The sequence below is a fragment of the Gobio gobio genome, assembly GCF_949357685.1.
Source record: "Gobio gobio genome assembly, chromosome: 1".
In the NCBI taxonomy this organism is placed as follows: Eukaryota; Metazoa; Chordata; class Actinopteri; order Cypriniformes; family Gobionidae; genus Gobio; species Gobio gobio.
Window position 1 is genome coordinate 80,077,039 of NC_137097.1, and position 15,578 is coordinate 80,092,616.

Consider the following 15,578-nt stretch of genomic DNA (forward strand, 5'->3'; position numbering starts at 1 on the left):
GTACGGGTGTCTTCAGTCCCTAAACGTCTTTTAAATGTTGTGAAAAGGAATGGCAACATTACAAAGTGGTAAATCTTTACTGTCCCAACTTTTTTTGAAATGTGTTGCAGGTCTGAATGACAGGAAAGGATGCATATTTACAAATTACATGAAGTTGACCAGACAAAACATGAAATATTTTGTGTTCATATTGTCTGCAATGAAATACAAGTCAAAGTAAATTTAGAAATCACTTCTTTTTTTATTTATTTGCGTTTTCCATACTGTCCCAACTTTTTCTGATTTGGGGTTGTAGCAATTTAATAAAAAATAAGACCATTTGCCATATTTGTACAAGGGAATTTAAATAGGATCAAACTTCAGCAAGTTTAAAAGATCACATAAGAGCGAAAAACGACAATAACATGAGAACCACTTGAGAAATGCAGCAACTTCTTAAAATTCCAACAAAAACAAGATTATACGCAATTAACTATTCTAATCTACTGACAGCCTCGATATAAAAGGATAAGAAGTAAAACAACTCATTGGTGTGCCCAGATAAAGACACAATTTTGTTTTTATACTCCGTTTAAACAGTGAATTGTGTGATTTTTCTATTTTCTTGGTTCATGTGAACATTAAAGGAACATTCTATTCTATCATATTGTAAATGTTGTGAAAATTTATTTCGGAAAGTTTTCTGAACGTTCAAAACGTCACATTTTTAAACATTTTACGAAACATTTTTTTTACTTAGACTTTGAAAAATAACAAAAATAAAATGTTTTCACGTTTTATTCAAATATTCCATAAACATTTAGCAAATATTAATGACGACGTTCAGAGAATGTTGTTCTAAGAATATTTTCTTTCAATGTTATGAGAATGTTCAAGTAAAAATAACATTGCAAGGACGTTCCAACATCGTTGTTCTAAGAACATTTTCTCTTATATTAACTATTGATAACATTATGAGAACATTCCATAAACATTATTTTGAGAACGTTTTGTCCTAACATTTCCATAACTTTTAAAGAATGTTAGTGAAAGTTATGGGTACGTTCCCTGTTAGATGGGTTGAAGTGTGTGCATTTTACTGATCGTTCCTTCGTCAATATCTGAAGGGTATTGGCAAAGTGAGTTTTTCAGTGAAACTCTTAACCATTCACAGACTAGAGTGATTTATTTTAAAGGGGTTCTATAATGTCCTTTTTACAAGATGTAAAATATTTTTTAAAATAAGTTTTACTCAAAATACCCCACAGGTCATTTTTTTATAGCATAAAACATTTGACATTACATTTGTCACTTTTTGAGGGTGAGCAAAAACTTGCCGTTTTTGTGCGTGTCCCTTTAAATGCAAATCAGCTGCTACACCCAGCCCCCTTTCTAGAAGAGGGCGGAGCTTCAAGAGCTCATGTAAGCAGCTCTGATTACCTCACGCACACACGCATTTAACATTTCAGAAACTGTTCAGCCTTTTATGTTCAAACTGGACAATGACAGAGAGACTTAAGAAGTGACAACATGTAGAACGGAATTGTTAATGGATTAATTTATGTAGCTGATGTGAAGTTAACCATCTTTAAGTCATCGAATAGCATGTTCTGTCACGATAATCTATAAATCGCTTGTGTTAGAACTGTTGTAAGATGCACAGAGCCAGAGAATATCTGCTGCATGAAGAGAGAACAGGTATAGTTTAGTTTAATTATGGTTATAATTAATACTCCCGGAGACAGGGTTTATGTAAATTTTAGAGTTAGTGATGTCACTAACCCGTGAAGAAGCTCGTTGTAGTCCCAACCAGCAGTTTGTAGTCCTTAAATAGTGATTTCTTTAAAAGAAAATATCGCCCTTTGCTTTGAACTATGAGCGTTGTAACTTTGCAAATGTTGTTTATGCTCAAACAGCAACATTACACACTCACTAAAGTTAAACAAGTCAAATCATAATCAACAACCCCTTTAAAGTCGACATCAATGATGGACCACTCAATGTTCAATGAATAAGTAAATTTTATAAAAAAATATATTTACAATAAAAAAGAAAATGGATACAACAAAAAATTATATAGGTTTTAATGTTCTCAAAATGCTTACAAGTAAGAGTTAGTGTGTATTCATCCTATACTGATTAATGGAATTAATTAAAGATGATCAACTGTCATGAGAAACAAAACCAGTAAAATTGCAGACCGTTTTCATCTTTCAAGAAAGCTGACATATCTGACAGAAGAGCTTTAAGCAAATATTTAGTAAATATTCAGTGTCCTCCACTGACCACATTATAAGACGTGAGATTTTGGCACATTTGTAATACGTAAAATGAATGTAAGCATACACATGACGGTACTGCGTAAGTGACTGCGTAAGTGAAAAGTCATATTCAAACTTTTACAGGATTAACTTTTTTCCTGTTGATGGGATTATTTCAAGTCTACATGGAATTTCATTTGGATCGAGGTCAATCAGATCCATTGATGTGTTTACATGAAGACGTTTCAGTCTGATTGAGCCATCAATACAATTATTTGAGTAGATGTAAAATAAAAAAATCAAATTTCAGGTGATATTTCTATCTGTCTATGTACAGTAGCTGCTTTAATTACCCAATTTGGTGATAATTGGTTGTTTGATGCTCTTATGGAACACAAAACAATCATAATCTGCTTTTTCCTCCTCCTTGATCTCCACACTCTTCCTCTTCTGGAAGGATCCATCATGGTTTGGTCTGATTCCTGAGAATTTCATATCATCTTCAGGCACAAATGTGCCATTTTTCCTAATGGTCATCATCACGTCTTTGGGGTAGAAGCCAGTGGCCAGACAGGTGAGTTTCAGTTTGGATTCGTCACTGGATTTCCTTGAAAACACATGAACATCTGGAGGAGCTGAAAACACAGGAATCAGTTCATCAATCAGTTTCTATCTCTATAACAGCTGCAGATCATCTACAACTACACACACACATTTACTCACAGCCGTTTCTGAGCTCCTGGTCTCCATATTCTCTGAATTTGTTGAGCCAGTCCACACACTCTTTCTCCAGGTAGCCTTTGGTGTATTGGTTTAGGATCGGCACATTGTCCCATTTTCTCTTGGTTGGTAGAGCTGCATCAACTAAGGCGACCCATTGAGACTCTTTAATATCAAAATACAGAAAGTCCTCTCCATCATAGCCGTACTCAGAAACGCCTTTGAGAAACGTCACTTCATCTCCCTGCTGCTCAACTTCACAACCATGTCTCCACTGAAGAACATGAAGATCTGACACGGACACAAATTGAAATATTTGCTGTGAGATGATAACAGGATTAATAAAAACCAAATGCAGATTAAACTGTAAGAATGTTCCTCACCTGATTCATTTTGTCTCATGCGGTTCATCAGAATATTGACGTTCACATCAAACCACTGTTCTTTGCTCTTTCTCGACTGAGTGCCTTTTTCCCAGTAATCATCCATCAGTTTTTCTTTCATCCAGGGCTGTTTGGGAATCTTTCTCTTTTCCTTGCTGTTGTAATAGTCGATCTGTCTGTCGTCTAGCAGACCCATAGCAGTGAATTCATAGATGCCCGGCAGATCCACAGGTTTGGACAAGGCCGTGTAAATGTAATACAGTAAGTGTCTGTTTGCTATGAAGAGGAATAAAATATGCATGAAATAGTAGTTCACTTATACTTATAACCACACTCAGGACAAAATAAACTAAATGCATTATGATAACATGTATAAAGCCAGATCTGCAATTCAGAAACATTTTAGTCAAAATCCCAAATCTGAAAGCTATCCTAACAGGATCAAACAAGATCCTACTGGAAAACCTTTTAACTTGATCAACTATCTGATTATTGATATCTGATTAAGTGTACAGAAACACACTACACTACACTCCAGAGAGTTTTGTAATTCACTACTTGATGAAGAAAAGTGACAACAGGTGAATATAAAGGCAGTGTGTAGGAAGTTGATACAAGTAATGTAACAACTAACGCATGCAGGAATATGCTAACGCAAGTAGAAACCACATGAATGTAAAAGTAGAGACAGTTTGCATCTGATTATAAAAATGGAGCCTTTAGAAGATCTCTGAGTGGAAGATATTTAGGAGAGAGAGAGCATACAAGCAAGCAGCAAGTGGAAGCCAGCTACGAAACCACAACATCAGAAGAGCAAAGAAGACCCCTGACATTCTTAGAGAACAACACATATACTGAACCAAGACAGGGTAAGCCTCGACATGTAATTGTGTATCTGGCCCATGGAACCTCCAGCTTAGCTGGCATAGAGTGGTGTATTTAGCTTTTGCCTCTGTAAGAAATAATACAATGAGAATGAGGACTGCCCTCAAACTCTGATAGTATTGTCTCGCTCTGTTCATTGTTGTAGGGTAAGAATCCTTTTTGGGGTATCATGAGATGACTGTCTGGAAAAGATTTGAATAGAGATATCCCAACAGACTTTACAAAGTCGGTCAAGGTTGCCAAACAGTCGGACAAGTGTGGGCCGTGGGAGTGCATAAGCAGGCATAGCTGTCCTCTGAGGGTGAAGAGCCAGCTGTGGTGCACTGAACGGAAGGCTAACTTAGCAGAAGGCTTGGTTGTTATCTGAACCGTAGGCCTAGGGGGTATGGTAGTGATCAGTGTAGACACTGAGATAATATAATCGAGAAAAGAGAACAGTATAGGCCTACCTGACTCCTCCTGAATCTATAAAGGTAGACCTTTTACAGGAGTTGAGTAATATAAATAGAGGAAGTTGCTCGTGACCAAGATAGAGTTACATGGTCGTGGTAGAAACCACCCAGAAGGTGACGCAGCACAGACTGTTTTTTATATCAACACAATAAAGAACAAGAAAGAAACTGTAACTGAAATAAACTGTTGTGTTGTGCATTAGAACAAACTGAAACTGCCCTGATCTCCAAAGGACTAAACATTGAAACGATAATACCATCTGTATCTGGCAGAAGTGGTAAAGCACAAATAAATCAAGGAAAAACCCTTCATTCCCAATCCCAATCACTGAAACCCTTAACTGTGCACAGCCTATAGTGCTTAAACTTTAAAAAACTTCTCATGTTAGGCATTTAACCATGGTTCCCAGAGAGTAGGGAACTGTGTCTGTTCAGAAGCTGCATCATCTAGAGGGCACTATGGGGAATGCATCTGGCATGACTGGAGTCTGAAGCATGAGTATTAAAATGATGAACTTGACATTGGCAGGTGGCAGCCTATGACGTCACCACTGGTACAACCATGAGTATAAAAGGGCACCTTTGAAATAGATCATCTTCTTTCCTACCTTCAGGAAACTGTTTGTTTGTACATGAGTGAGGAGGTCGCGTGATAAAGTCTGGAGGGAGCTGAATGCTCGCTGAAGGAGACATGTGCAGGAATACCGGAAGCATAGCAAAGGGACGCAGCGTCTCGTTCCCTATTCGTAGGGAACCATGGGTACATGCGAAACCAGAGACGTTCCCTTCCGAAAGCGGAACAGAATACCCACGCCACCAGGCTGAAGGGATGAGTGTCCTATTGGCTGAGATACGTCAAAGGACTCAAAGGAGTTCTCATCCATGAGCAATCAAAGACCGGACCCTTCTCAAAAACGGAGGCCTCAACAGGGTGACCCTAAGAGAGGAACCCTAACTACATTCATATTCAGGCCAGCGTCCAAGGAGGCTCACACAGAGCCTAATACTCAGAACTTCTGATCAGACAGCTCTGAAGATTGGAGGCCTCAAGGGCAATACAGAGAAAGCTCAGAAAAGAGCTAAAGAACTCAGTCTAACTGGCCCGCAAAGCTCCGCAGAGTGGTCTCAGTATAACGACTCTCACAATGAGAGGAGGCCTAGCAACACTCCACACTAGGGTCAGTAGCCAAGGAGGCTCCCAAAGAACGTACAACCTCTGAGGACGGAGGCCTGAGCATGACAACTCTCAAAAGTGACAGGAGGCCTAGCTATGTCCAACACCCAGGACAGCTCATCGAGGAGTCTCACAGAGAGCCTTGCTACTTTATTTTGCTATCCAGGTGAACCTCGGAGGAGTGGAGGCCTCTACAAAGCGACTCTCTATAGTGAGAGGAGGCCTAACCACGCTCCATAGTACAGACAGGAACCAAAGTGATTCAGAGGGAGCCTAGTAGCTCAGTACTACCGTCTTGTCAAGCTCTGAGGATGGGGTCCTTAGCATGACAACTCTCACAAGTGAGGGGAGGCCTAGCTTTGTCCAACACCCAGGACAGCTTACCAAGGAGGCTCACAGAGAGCCTTGCTACTTGATATTGTTATCCAGGTGAAGCTCTGAGGAGCAGAGGCCTCTAACAGAACTACTCTCCATAGCAATAGGAGGCCTTGAGAACGCTAACAACTTGGATTCACTATTCAGGCGGAGCTCTCTGGAGTGTCCTTACCCTTCAGTATCATAAAAATCTAAATGGCAGGATCAGAGCCTAATACAATCTTTTTTCCCCTAATTTCTCAGAATTAGAAACAACAAACTGAATCAGTAGCAATATTTGAGCCAACAAGAGAATCTGAAAGAGCGCGCTCTGTGTGGGTGTGGTCGCATTAGCGGATAATGAAGTGGCTTGCGGGTGACTGACATCAATCTCTTTTCACACAGATTACATAAACACAAAATATTGGTTTTCGATTTGGTTTACATTGTTTAAAACCTGACATTTCAACGTTTCTTTGGACATACAGTATGTCTACACAACCCCTGCGCTCGATCCCGCCTACCCACAGTAGCGGCCGTGGGACTCAAACCACAGAGTGCAAGTGTTCAAGAGAGAGTCAGGCCTGGGTGGCACCGATACAGCGATCGCATTGCAAAAAACACGCATTTAAACCTCACAGAGTCAAGTTTGCTTTGTTCAAGAATCAGATTCTTCTTTTCTATAAGAACATACAAGAACAAACACGAATGCAGCGCTATAAATGCCTTCAACTCCCTCAGGAGCCGAACTTGCTCATGCAAACACTAACGACTATCCATCAGGAGAGTCAGTCTCGTGAATGCATCATACCTAGCGCATCCAGCTTCTTCCACCCAAATGCGTGTCCCACATCCGTCAAGAATAGGGGCGGCGTGAGCTGAGCTTTCATTGAGAAAACCTTGAAATGCTCGCATTCAGCTCCCTCTGGACTTAAACATGCGACCGCCTCACTCATGTACAAGCAAATAGTTTCCTGAAGACAATAAGAGGATGACATATTTCACAGGTGCCCTTTTATACTCGGCCGCACCAGGGATGACATCATAGGCTGCCACTGTCAACAACATGATAGACCGCTAAGTTATTTTATTAATGGTATATTTACAATAAACAAGCCGCTCATGTAAGAAGCCTTGAATGTAAATGACATTTCTCCTATGCTACACACTAGAGCCACAGAAATGTGTCAAAACAGCATTGATATTGATTTAAACTGTAGTTTTTTATATCAAGTTGCTACATAAACCATAGTTACCACTTTGTTTGACTTTCTCAAGAGAGACAGTCGGACTGATGTCTGGTGTTTCACCAGCACTCTCTTGTCCTGTTAGAGAAACAGTGAAAGGTCAAAGTGCATCTCTGTGCTGTGGACTGCGGTATGAATCAACTGGAAATATACCCAGTATTTATTAAAGCAAAAGCACAAACATACCATCAGATTCTTTCTTAAGCAACAGTTCTTCAGCATTAGCTGCCTTGACATGCAAAGTAGCTTGTCCTGGAAAACCACAAGAAAATGAAGTGTGTAGTGGCAGTACAATACTATTCTCAGACATGATATTTCATACACATAAATAAAGCAAAATTCTGAACAATGTCCGAATTAGTCATTATGATGCATATGCTTTAATGTTTTAATGATTGAATTAGTGATTCTAGGGGCCGATTACATGAAACCTTTTTCAATTAAAATGCAAACTTTTGGAAACAAGTTTCAAAGTGCATGTTTTTGAAAAGGATACCGTTATCATCTCCATGTAAATTAAAAACGTGAATTTGTTGAAGCGGGGACGTCATGTGCATGCATATTATGTGTTCAGTCTATAGGCGCGTAGTGTTTCTTTACAAAGTGACATGGCCACCTACTGGAGAATACAGTGTTTTTAGTCATTTTCATGGATCCGTGTGAACAGGGATCGTTTTAACATCATTACTGTCTGTACACAAAAAACACAAAGGAAAAACCTTTCCGTTTTTTGTACATTGTTGTCGTGTAAAAGTACCCTAAGTTTGCCTACCCGATTTGGTGATAATTGGTTGTTTGATGCTCTTGTGGGACACAAAACAATCATAATCTGCTTTTTCCTCCTCCTTGATCTCCACACTCTTCCTCATCTGGAAGGATCCATCATGGTTTGGTCTGATTCCTGAGGATTCAATCTCATCTTCAGGCAGAGATGTGCCATATTTCCTAATGTTCAACGTCACGTCTTTGTGGAAGAAGCCAGTGACCAGACAGGTGAGTTTCAGTTTGGATTCGTCACTGGATTTCCTTGAAAACACATGAACATCTGGAGGAGCTGAAAACACAGGAATCAGTTCATCAATCAGTTTCTATCTCTATAACAGCTGCAGATCATCTACAACTACACACAAATTTACTCACAGCCGTTTCTGAGCTCCTGGTCTCCATATTCTCTGAATTTTTTGAGCCAGTCCACACACTCTTTCTCCAGGTAGCCTTTGGTGTATTGGTTTAGGATCGGCACATTGTCCCATTTTCTCTTGGTTGGTAGAGCTGCATCAACTAAGGCGACCCATTGAGACTCTTTAATATCAAAATACAGAAAGTCCTCTCCATCATAGCCGTACTCAGAAACGCCTTTGAGAAACGTCACTTCATCTCCCTGCTGCTCAACTTCACAACCATGTCTCCACTGAAGAACATGAAGATCTGACATAAACACAAATTGAAATGTTTGTTGTGAGATGATAACAGGATTAATAAAAAACAAATGCAGGTTAAACTGTAAGAATGTTCCTCACCTGATTCATCTTGTCTCATGCGGTTCATCAGAATATTGACGTTCACATTAAACCACTGTTCTTTGCTCTTTCTCGACTGAGTGCCTTTTTCCCAGTAATCCTCCGGCAGTTTCTCTTTTATCCAGGGCTGTTTGGGAATCTTTCTCTTTTCCTTGCTGTTGTAATAGTCGATCTGTCTGTCGTCTAGCAGACCCATAGCAGTGAATTCATAGATGCCCGGCAGATCCACAGGTTTGGACAAGGCCGTGTAAATGTAATACAGCGAGTGTCTCTCTGCAATTCAGAAACACACACACACACATGTCAAATATAAAAGAAAAAGGATTCAAATATGAAAGATTATTGTGTACATGAAGATAAAAATGCCTCTTGGCTATTTATGTGAGTTTGTAACTGTGTTTATTAAAACACATAATTTGTTGCAAAGAAAGCCAGAAACAAAAACGATCAGGTGATATCCTCACTGACCAAAAGTGTTTTTTTGTTATTAACAGATTATTTTCACCATCAATACTTTCATGCCACATATTTCTGTTTGTGTCTAAATAATCTATTAATAATAAATGACCACTTTTGGTCAGTGATGAGATCAGGAAATCATTCTACCTTATGATGATAGAGCTTTGTTTCTGGCTTCTTTTATAACGAATTATCTGAACATGACTATCGTCAAAGTGCCCAACTAAATCAAACACTTATTATTATATACACACAATATTTTCAATAAAACATCAACATCTAAAACTCTGTTAATTCTCAGTAAGAGCTTCTGTAGTTGTCTGAATATAATATAAAATTAAAGTGTCAGGAGGTGAGAGAGAGGACCCAAAAGGCGAAGGCAAGTTAAACAGTCTTTAATTGAGAACAGGCAATACGGCCGCTGAGCCGTCAAACATAAAGTCTTTCTCAAACAATGCAAAAGAGGCTGTAGACCCAGGTAGATGACCGGTCCGTAGAATAGAACAAAGGAGACTGGCTGACGGCGGTAGACAGTGGGGACAAGATTGGATACGAGAGGTGATAGCAGGACGACCCATCTGCAAACATAATTAATAATCTGGCAGAGAACAAAGGATAGACAAGAACTAGAAATAGAGACGCTAATCAGAGGGGAAAGGACGGACAGGTGTGGAATGAATGAGTCTAGCATTAGTAACGAGAAACAGCTGAGACTAAGTGTATGCCTGCAAGTGCCAGGAGGGAAGCGTGAGTGTGAGAATGACCAGCAGAGGGGGAAAGAGAGGGAGTGACAGGATCATGACATAAAGAAAATAAGATCATATGTTTATTGATGATGACATAACCATCAAGTACTGGGGCCCGTTTCAGTAAGGAGGTTCAACCAACTCTGAGTTTAAACCTGAACTCTGAGTTGACTTAGCCTGGCTCCGCCCTCCTACGTACTTCGGCTCAATTTTCATTTTCCTTCAGTACTACGTCTGGGACTGCGGTGTATGCTTAGGTTTTCCCCGAACAATTTTTTACCGGTCCAATCAGCGAACAGAGGGAGTGGCTGAGAGCGATGACGTTGATGTCGTGTGCTAGTTTGAGTTGTAGTTCAGTAATGGCGGCGGTGAAAGATGCGAGTGTGTGGCAGCGCTGACGAATGTCCAGAAGTTAAAATCGGAGTGTGGCGAGGTGGACGAGCGAGCGACACCGGTGTACGTGATTGAGACACACCGATCTCGAGTCCTCTCATGAGGGAGCACGGAGGCATATAAGGACGAGCGACACCGGTGAAGGACGAGAGAGGACCAGGCCTGGATTTTAAGTTGTGTTTTATGTTTGTGCGCGGCAGTCGTCCGTGAGGGGCTGCCGCTTTTACTTTCATTTTGTGTTTATTATTTGATTAAAAGTTGTTAAACGTTCGCCGGTTCCCGCCTCCTTCTTCCCTGAACAAACAAACTCCCGTTACACGGAGCAAGAACAACCACTGCTGTACTGCTGATTTTGTGGTCCGGGAAATGTATTAAGTTCGCTCCGTTAGTGGTGAAGGAGTTGCTGAAGCCGTCCGTCTCCCACCACCCGCGAGAAAAACCCAGGCTGAATTATCGACTTTTGACAAACACCAAGGTCGTGTGGTAATGTAACTGCTGTCCGAATCCACATCTCTGAGTTTTCAAGAATATATCACTTCAAAACTCACTGTTTATATCCTTTATAGACCCTCTCAGAGCACTGTGCGGTTGCGTGAGCTGTAATTTGCATTTCTAGACTTGTATTTCTTTAAATACTGGCAAGTGTTTACAAGAGCAAAATATTTCACCACCGCTCAAAAAATAAAAGAAGAAAAGCACGTAAACATTTGAATTGGGCTGTTATTTACGGCAGCATTTATTCTTATCATACTAAGCATATGACATTTTATTGACAGCCTATACAATCATGTTATGATTGCACGAGATATGCACCACGAGAGCAGCGCGTTCCGATCACAAAACTCTCCTCTCCACCGTGAATAAATCACAATCCGAATGCACGAGGTTTTATCACTGACACTGAGGTGGTGTGCTCAGTTAATGTGAGAATCAAAGGCGAACGGCGCATGACATACGTCACGACCAAATGTTAGCGATTGGTTAGGCAGATCCAGAGTGACTCTTGGCAGATCCAATAGTTTTAAACTTCAACAGAGAACCCGCCTTCAAGGAAGTAAACGCTTGTCAATGGAGAGTGGCCAGACTCTCTGAACAAATGAAATGTACGAGAGTCTGGTAAGACCAGGCTAGAGTTGACTTACTCTGAGATGGGAAACTCTGAGTTTTGGGTTTCAGAACAGCTGAATTGAGGTAGTTCAATCAACTCTGAGTAGACTGACTCTGAGTTAAGCACATGCACTCCAACTATGAAAAGCCACGATCAATGGAGCTCCGAAATTACGATTCACCATGGCAACAGCACCCAACAAAAAGATGTTTGCATACTTCCGGGTCAATACACAAGTTTAATTCTTAATTATTTTAATTAAGTTTAATTTTCATGGTATCCAAAAGGCAAAAAAAAGAATGTGGCAGCAGCTAAAAATGAAAAATAAAAACATAATTTAATCAGGTAAAGCTTTAAGCATAAAATGTTCATGGGTGTTGGTTTAATGACTTTACAAACATTTGACATATTAAATAAATATCATTCAGTGTCCAAAGTGCAGCAGCTTTTCCCACATAGACCCTTTTCACAGTGATGACGTGATTTAATGGTCATCAATATCGTAAATCCTGCAACGTTTTTTGTATTTATTTATTTTTTGTAAATTACATATGTACATTTATAACACTAATACTTTGTATTATATTACTTTTGCATCAAATTACAAAAATCAAGTTACCGCTGCTGTGACAGTGTTTCTAATACAGCGTCTATGGTAGTGATGGTGAAAATTAACATCTTTCTCTCTTTCCACTTCCGTTATCAAACTCACTCTATTTTTTCCCTCTTTTTGAAAGTTGTTAAATCACTATTGTGGAGTTTTTCTTTTGCTATTTGAGCAAATGGGGACACAAAAAATATATATTTAATGTATTCTTTCATTCACCGCTATAAAAGTTAACCCTATGACGACTTCCGCTCTGAGAAACCCAGAAATGTGAAAAGGGTCTATGCTCTTTTCACATAATGAAATGTTCTCTGATCCCGCCTGTTACATTTATTAATTAGGGTAATGACATTAACAATTGACTTCTGCTCAGGCCAGCCAAACTCCAGCACCACTGACAGATGAAGAGGAGACGGAGGAAGAATATTAACATCCAACAGGAAAAAGAATAAAGTATTTGTAGGAAATAAAGATGACCATAAAATTGTAAATAAATGTATTTAACAGCTGTGGTGGTGGTTATGGCATATATCTTGTACTACCATCTGGCAGCATCCTTCCATCCCATACAGTAATCCGTTTTCAGAAAGTGTGATGATGGGAATATGAGTGTCATAAATGCGTCCAACCACTGGAAATCCTAAAGGAAATTCGAATTATTAGGTTACTTCTAAAGGATTATCAAGTGAACGTCAGGATCCTGTATAAAAGGACATGCCATTTTTGTCAGTTTGACAGTGTCCTCATGATGAAAATGAATGAATGAATGTACCTCCACTGCAAAGAATGCTTTTCTCACTTTGTATTTTTGTCAAGTGGCAGATAATTTAATTTGTTTTAAGTAAACTTCGCTTACTTTAGATTTAGATTACATTTATAATTTGTTGATATTTGTACTTGAAATACGACCAAAATACTCAATAAAAAAAGCATTTGTGCAGTTTGAATGAATGAATAAAGTATTTAAACACAGCTGGCGCTTTAAAAAAGGGGAGGAGACTGAAAGAAACTCTGGGTTTACCAAAGAAAACCTGCTCCTGACCAGGTTAGGTTTACAGAGTAAGTGACCCTGGTAACTGACTCTGAGTATAAGTTACCTCTCTTTTAGAAACGGGCTTGACTTACCCTGCTTTCTCGGGTTTGATATACCTCCCATTCTGAAACAGAAAACCCAGTTTCCCTTATTTCAGGGTTAACATACTCAGAGTTCTCACTTAAGCTCCTTTCTGAAACGGGCCCCAGATCTGAGCAAGATTGTATATAAGAGTATGGATGATGTGCATTTATTTATTTATTAGTCTTGTGAAACTACATCATTTTATCCAGCAATGCAGAACAATTAAAAAAAAATGCTGAAAATGCTGCAAAAAAAAACACACAGTTACAGCAAACAGAGAAAAACTGATGTGAAAGAGTCAAGGGTCAAGAGCTCAAATAAAAGAGGCACTAATCACGATTCTGCAGACTTCAGATGAAACATTCAATGAATCATCAACACCAAATCCTGTTCATCTCAATAAGAGCTTCTCTGACAGATATAAAATGTATATCATTTTTTTAATAAACACAAACTGCCCTCCACCCAGTGCTGGTATTTTGTTTCAAATTCTACACAACATGTGTCAAAATATCATCACACACGGGTTGTTTAAAAAAAAAAAAAAAAAAAAAAAAACTTTTTACGAGTTTTAAGCTCTCGAAATCTCGCATATATTTAATTATATGAGTATATAAATATACTTTTGTAATTCCTATATCTAGCATGAAATGTAATCAAATTTAATTTCTATCTTTACAAAGACGATTTAAATCACGACGCGTCCCCGTCGCTTTCACTTTCGTTCGCTAATAATCAGTAAGTTATTCTTTTTACCTGCTTGAACTGAAGTCCCATAAAGCAGAAAAACACAAAGCAGAGCCAACATCTTCGTCGAGACACTCGTGATCACGATGACTGAAATGCCTTAAATGTGCGAATTTGACAGATGTTTCTGATATCGTCGAATACCAACAACAGAAGATAGCGGATGTTTTAGCCAGTAAGAAAACAGATGACATCATCCGTATCTGGGCAGAATAAGCAGATTCCACAAAAGAAATATAGCTATTTAGACGTTGCTTTAGTAAATATTGGTTTTAGTTCATGTTGGATTTAGTTAAAAACGAATAGTATCTCAAATATATAATGCTCAAATGGCGTTAATAAAGCTTGGCTGTTTCTCAATATGCATTCCTCTTTCCCCCTTTTTTTCCCTTTTTTTGACAAAGAAGGAAGCAGTCATAATGTAGAAGGGAAAAAAAAGGTAAAACAAAAAAAGTTACAAGACAGGGTTATATAACTAATCAGAATAGATCACATAAGAGGAAAATATTGGTTGTAAAATAATGTTGTACTTAAGCAAGCAAAACATGAAAAAGTGGTTTCTGACCTGAAAATGTACATTTATGTATATTACATTTTGTTAACAAAATATAAGTAGGCCTAAGTATATTTTGTTTTTGTGTAAATACTCTTTTTTAACAATTCCAAACAAAACGTTTGCCCAAAGTAAAGAAAAATCCAATGTTCTCAATAACAAATAGGGAAAAGTCTTTCCACAGTAATTTAGAGTAACGGCAATGCCAAAACAAATGCACTAAAGTCTCTGGATGCTGTTTACAAAAAGAACAGTTTGTATCAATATCTTTTTTGAATTTCTTTAAAAAGGCTTTAACAGGATATACTCGATGGACAGTTCGAAAGGAAACTTCTCTCATCATTGGAGTAATTAAGTATCTATTAGGAATCAGCCAAACTTTCCTCCAGGCAATATTAGAAACAAAAGCATTCCAATAAACTGTGACCTCAATATGCGTTCTTGTCTGTATTGTGAAATCAGTCGCTGCCCAAGTCCTGTTCCAATTCAAAGTTCACATCTAGCCAAATACAGTTCAAATCCCCCCGGATGTGTCCTTGATCCGCCCCTTTTATCGAGGATGCATCCAGAGGTGACTTCTGTGGACTTGAGAAAGACCGGTATCCCAGAATGCATCTCGCAACAACCAGCAAGCATCAACAGCGGATGAGAAACCCAGCGTAATTTAAAAATACTACTGTTAATGTGTCACAAAATGTAGTTTTAAGAGTTTTCAGGTGAGAATGTACTTGTTTAATAGTCAAATATGTGGTTTATTTATATAGAGAGTGCCTATTTAAACATTTAATCTGGTGTTTTTGGAGTTGTGAGATCCAGTCGCCCACCGGGCGCTCAGCGCTCATTAACCCCGGCGAGAGCAGCCTTACCTCGGCT

At 39.0% G+C, this 15,578-nt stretch overlaps 1 protein-coding gene across 1 annotated transcript; it reads right to left on the bottom strand.

Moving 5' to 3' along the window:
• Positions 1-218: 218 nt before the first annotated feature.
• LOC307126228 (uncharacterized protein) lies at positions 219-14,529 on the bottom strand. The gene is made up of 9 exons (XM_079816659.1): positions 14,162-14,529; positions 8,976-9,248; positions 8,596-8,883; positions 8,228-8,509; positions 7,642-7,707; positions 7,465-7,533; positions 3,344-3,619; positions 2,964-3,251; positions 219-2,875 (listed from the first exon to the last, which is right to left on the bottom strand). The coding sequence occupies exons 1-9, from the start codon at positions 14,211-14,213 to the stop codon at positions 2,586-2,588; spliced, it is 1,884 nt and encodes a 627-aa protein (XP_079672785.1). The 5' UTR covers positions 14,214-14,529; the 3' UTR covers positions 219-2,585.
• Positions 14,530-15,578: the final 1,049 nt, after the last annotated feature.

What these genes read in the sequence shown, in the direction of transcription:
- LOC307126228 (XM_079816659.1), bottom strand. Translation starts at nt 14,213, where the DNA reads ATGTTGGCTCTGCTTTGTGTTTTTCTGCTTTATGGGACTTCAGTTCAA. An exon ending in TGGGACTTCAGTTCAAGCAG is followed by an intron (nt 9,249 to 14,161) that starts GTAAAAAGAATA and finishes TCTGAATTGCAG; the next exon opens with AGAGACACTCGCTGTATTAC. An exon ending in CCAGGAGCTCAGAAACGGCT is followed by an intron (nt 8,510 to 8,595) that starts GTGAGTAAATTT and finishes CTGTGTTTTCAG; the next exon opens with CTCCTCCAGATGTTCATGTG.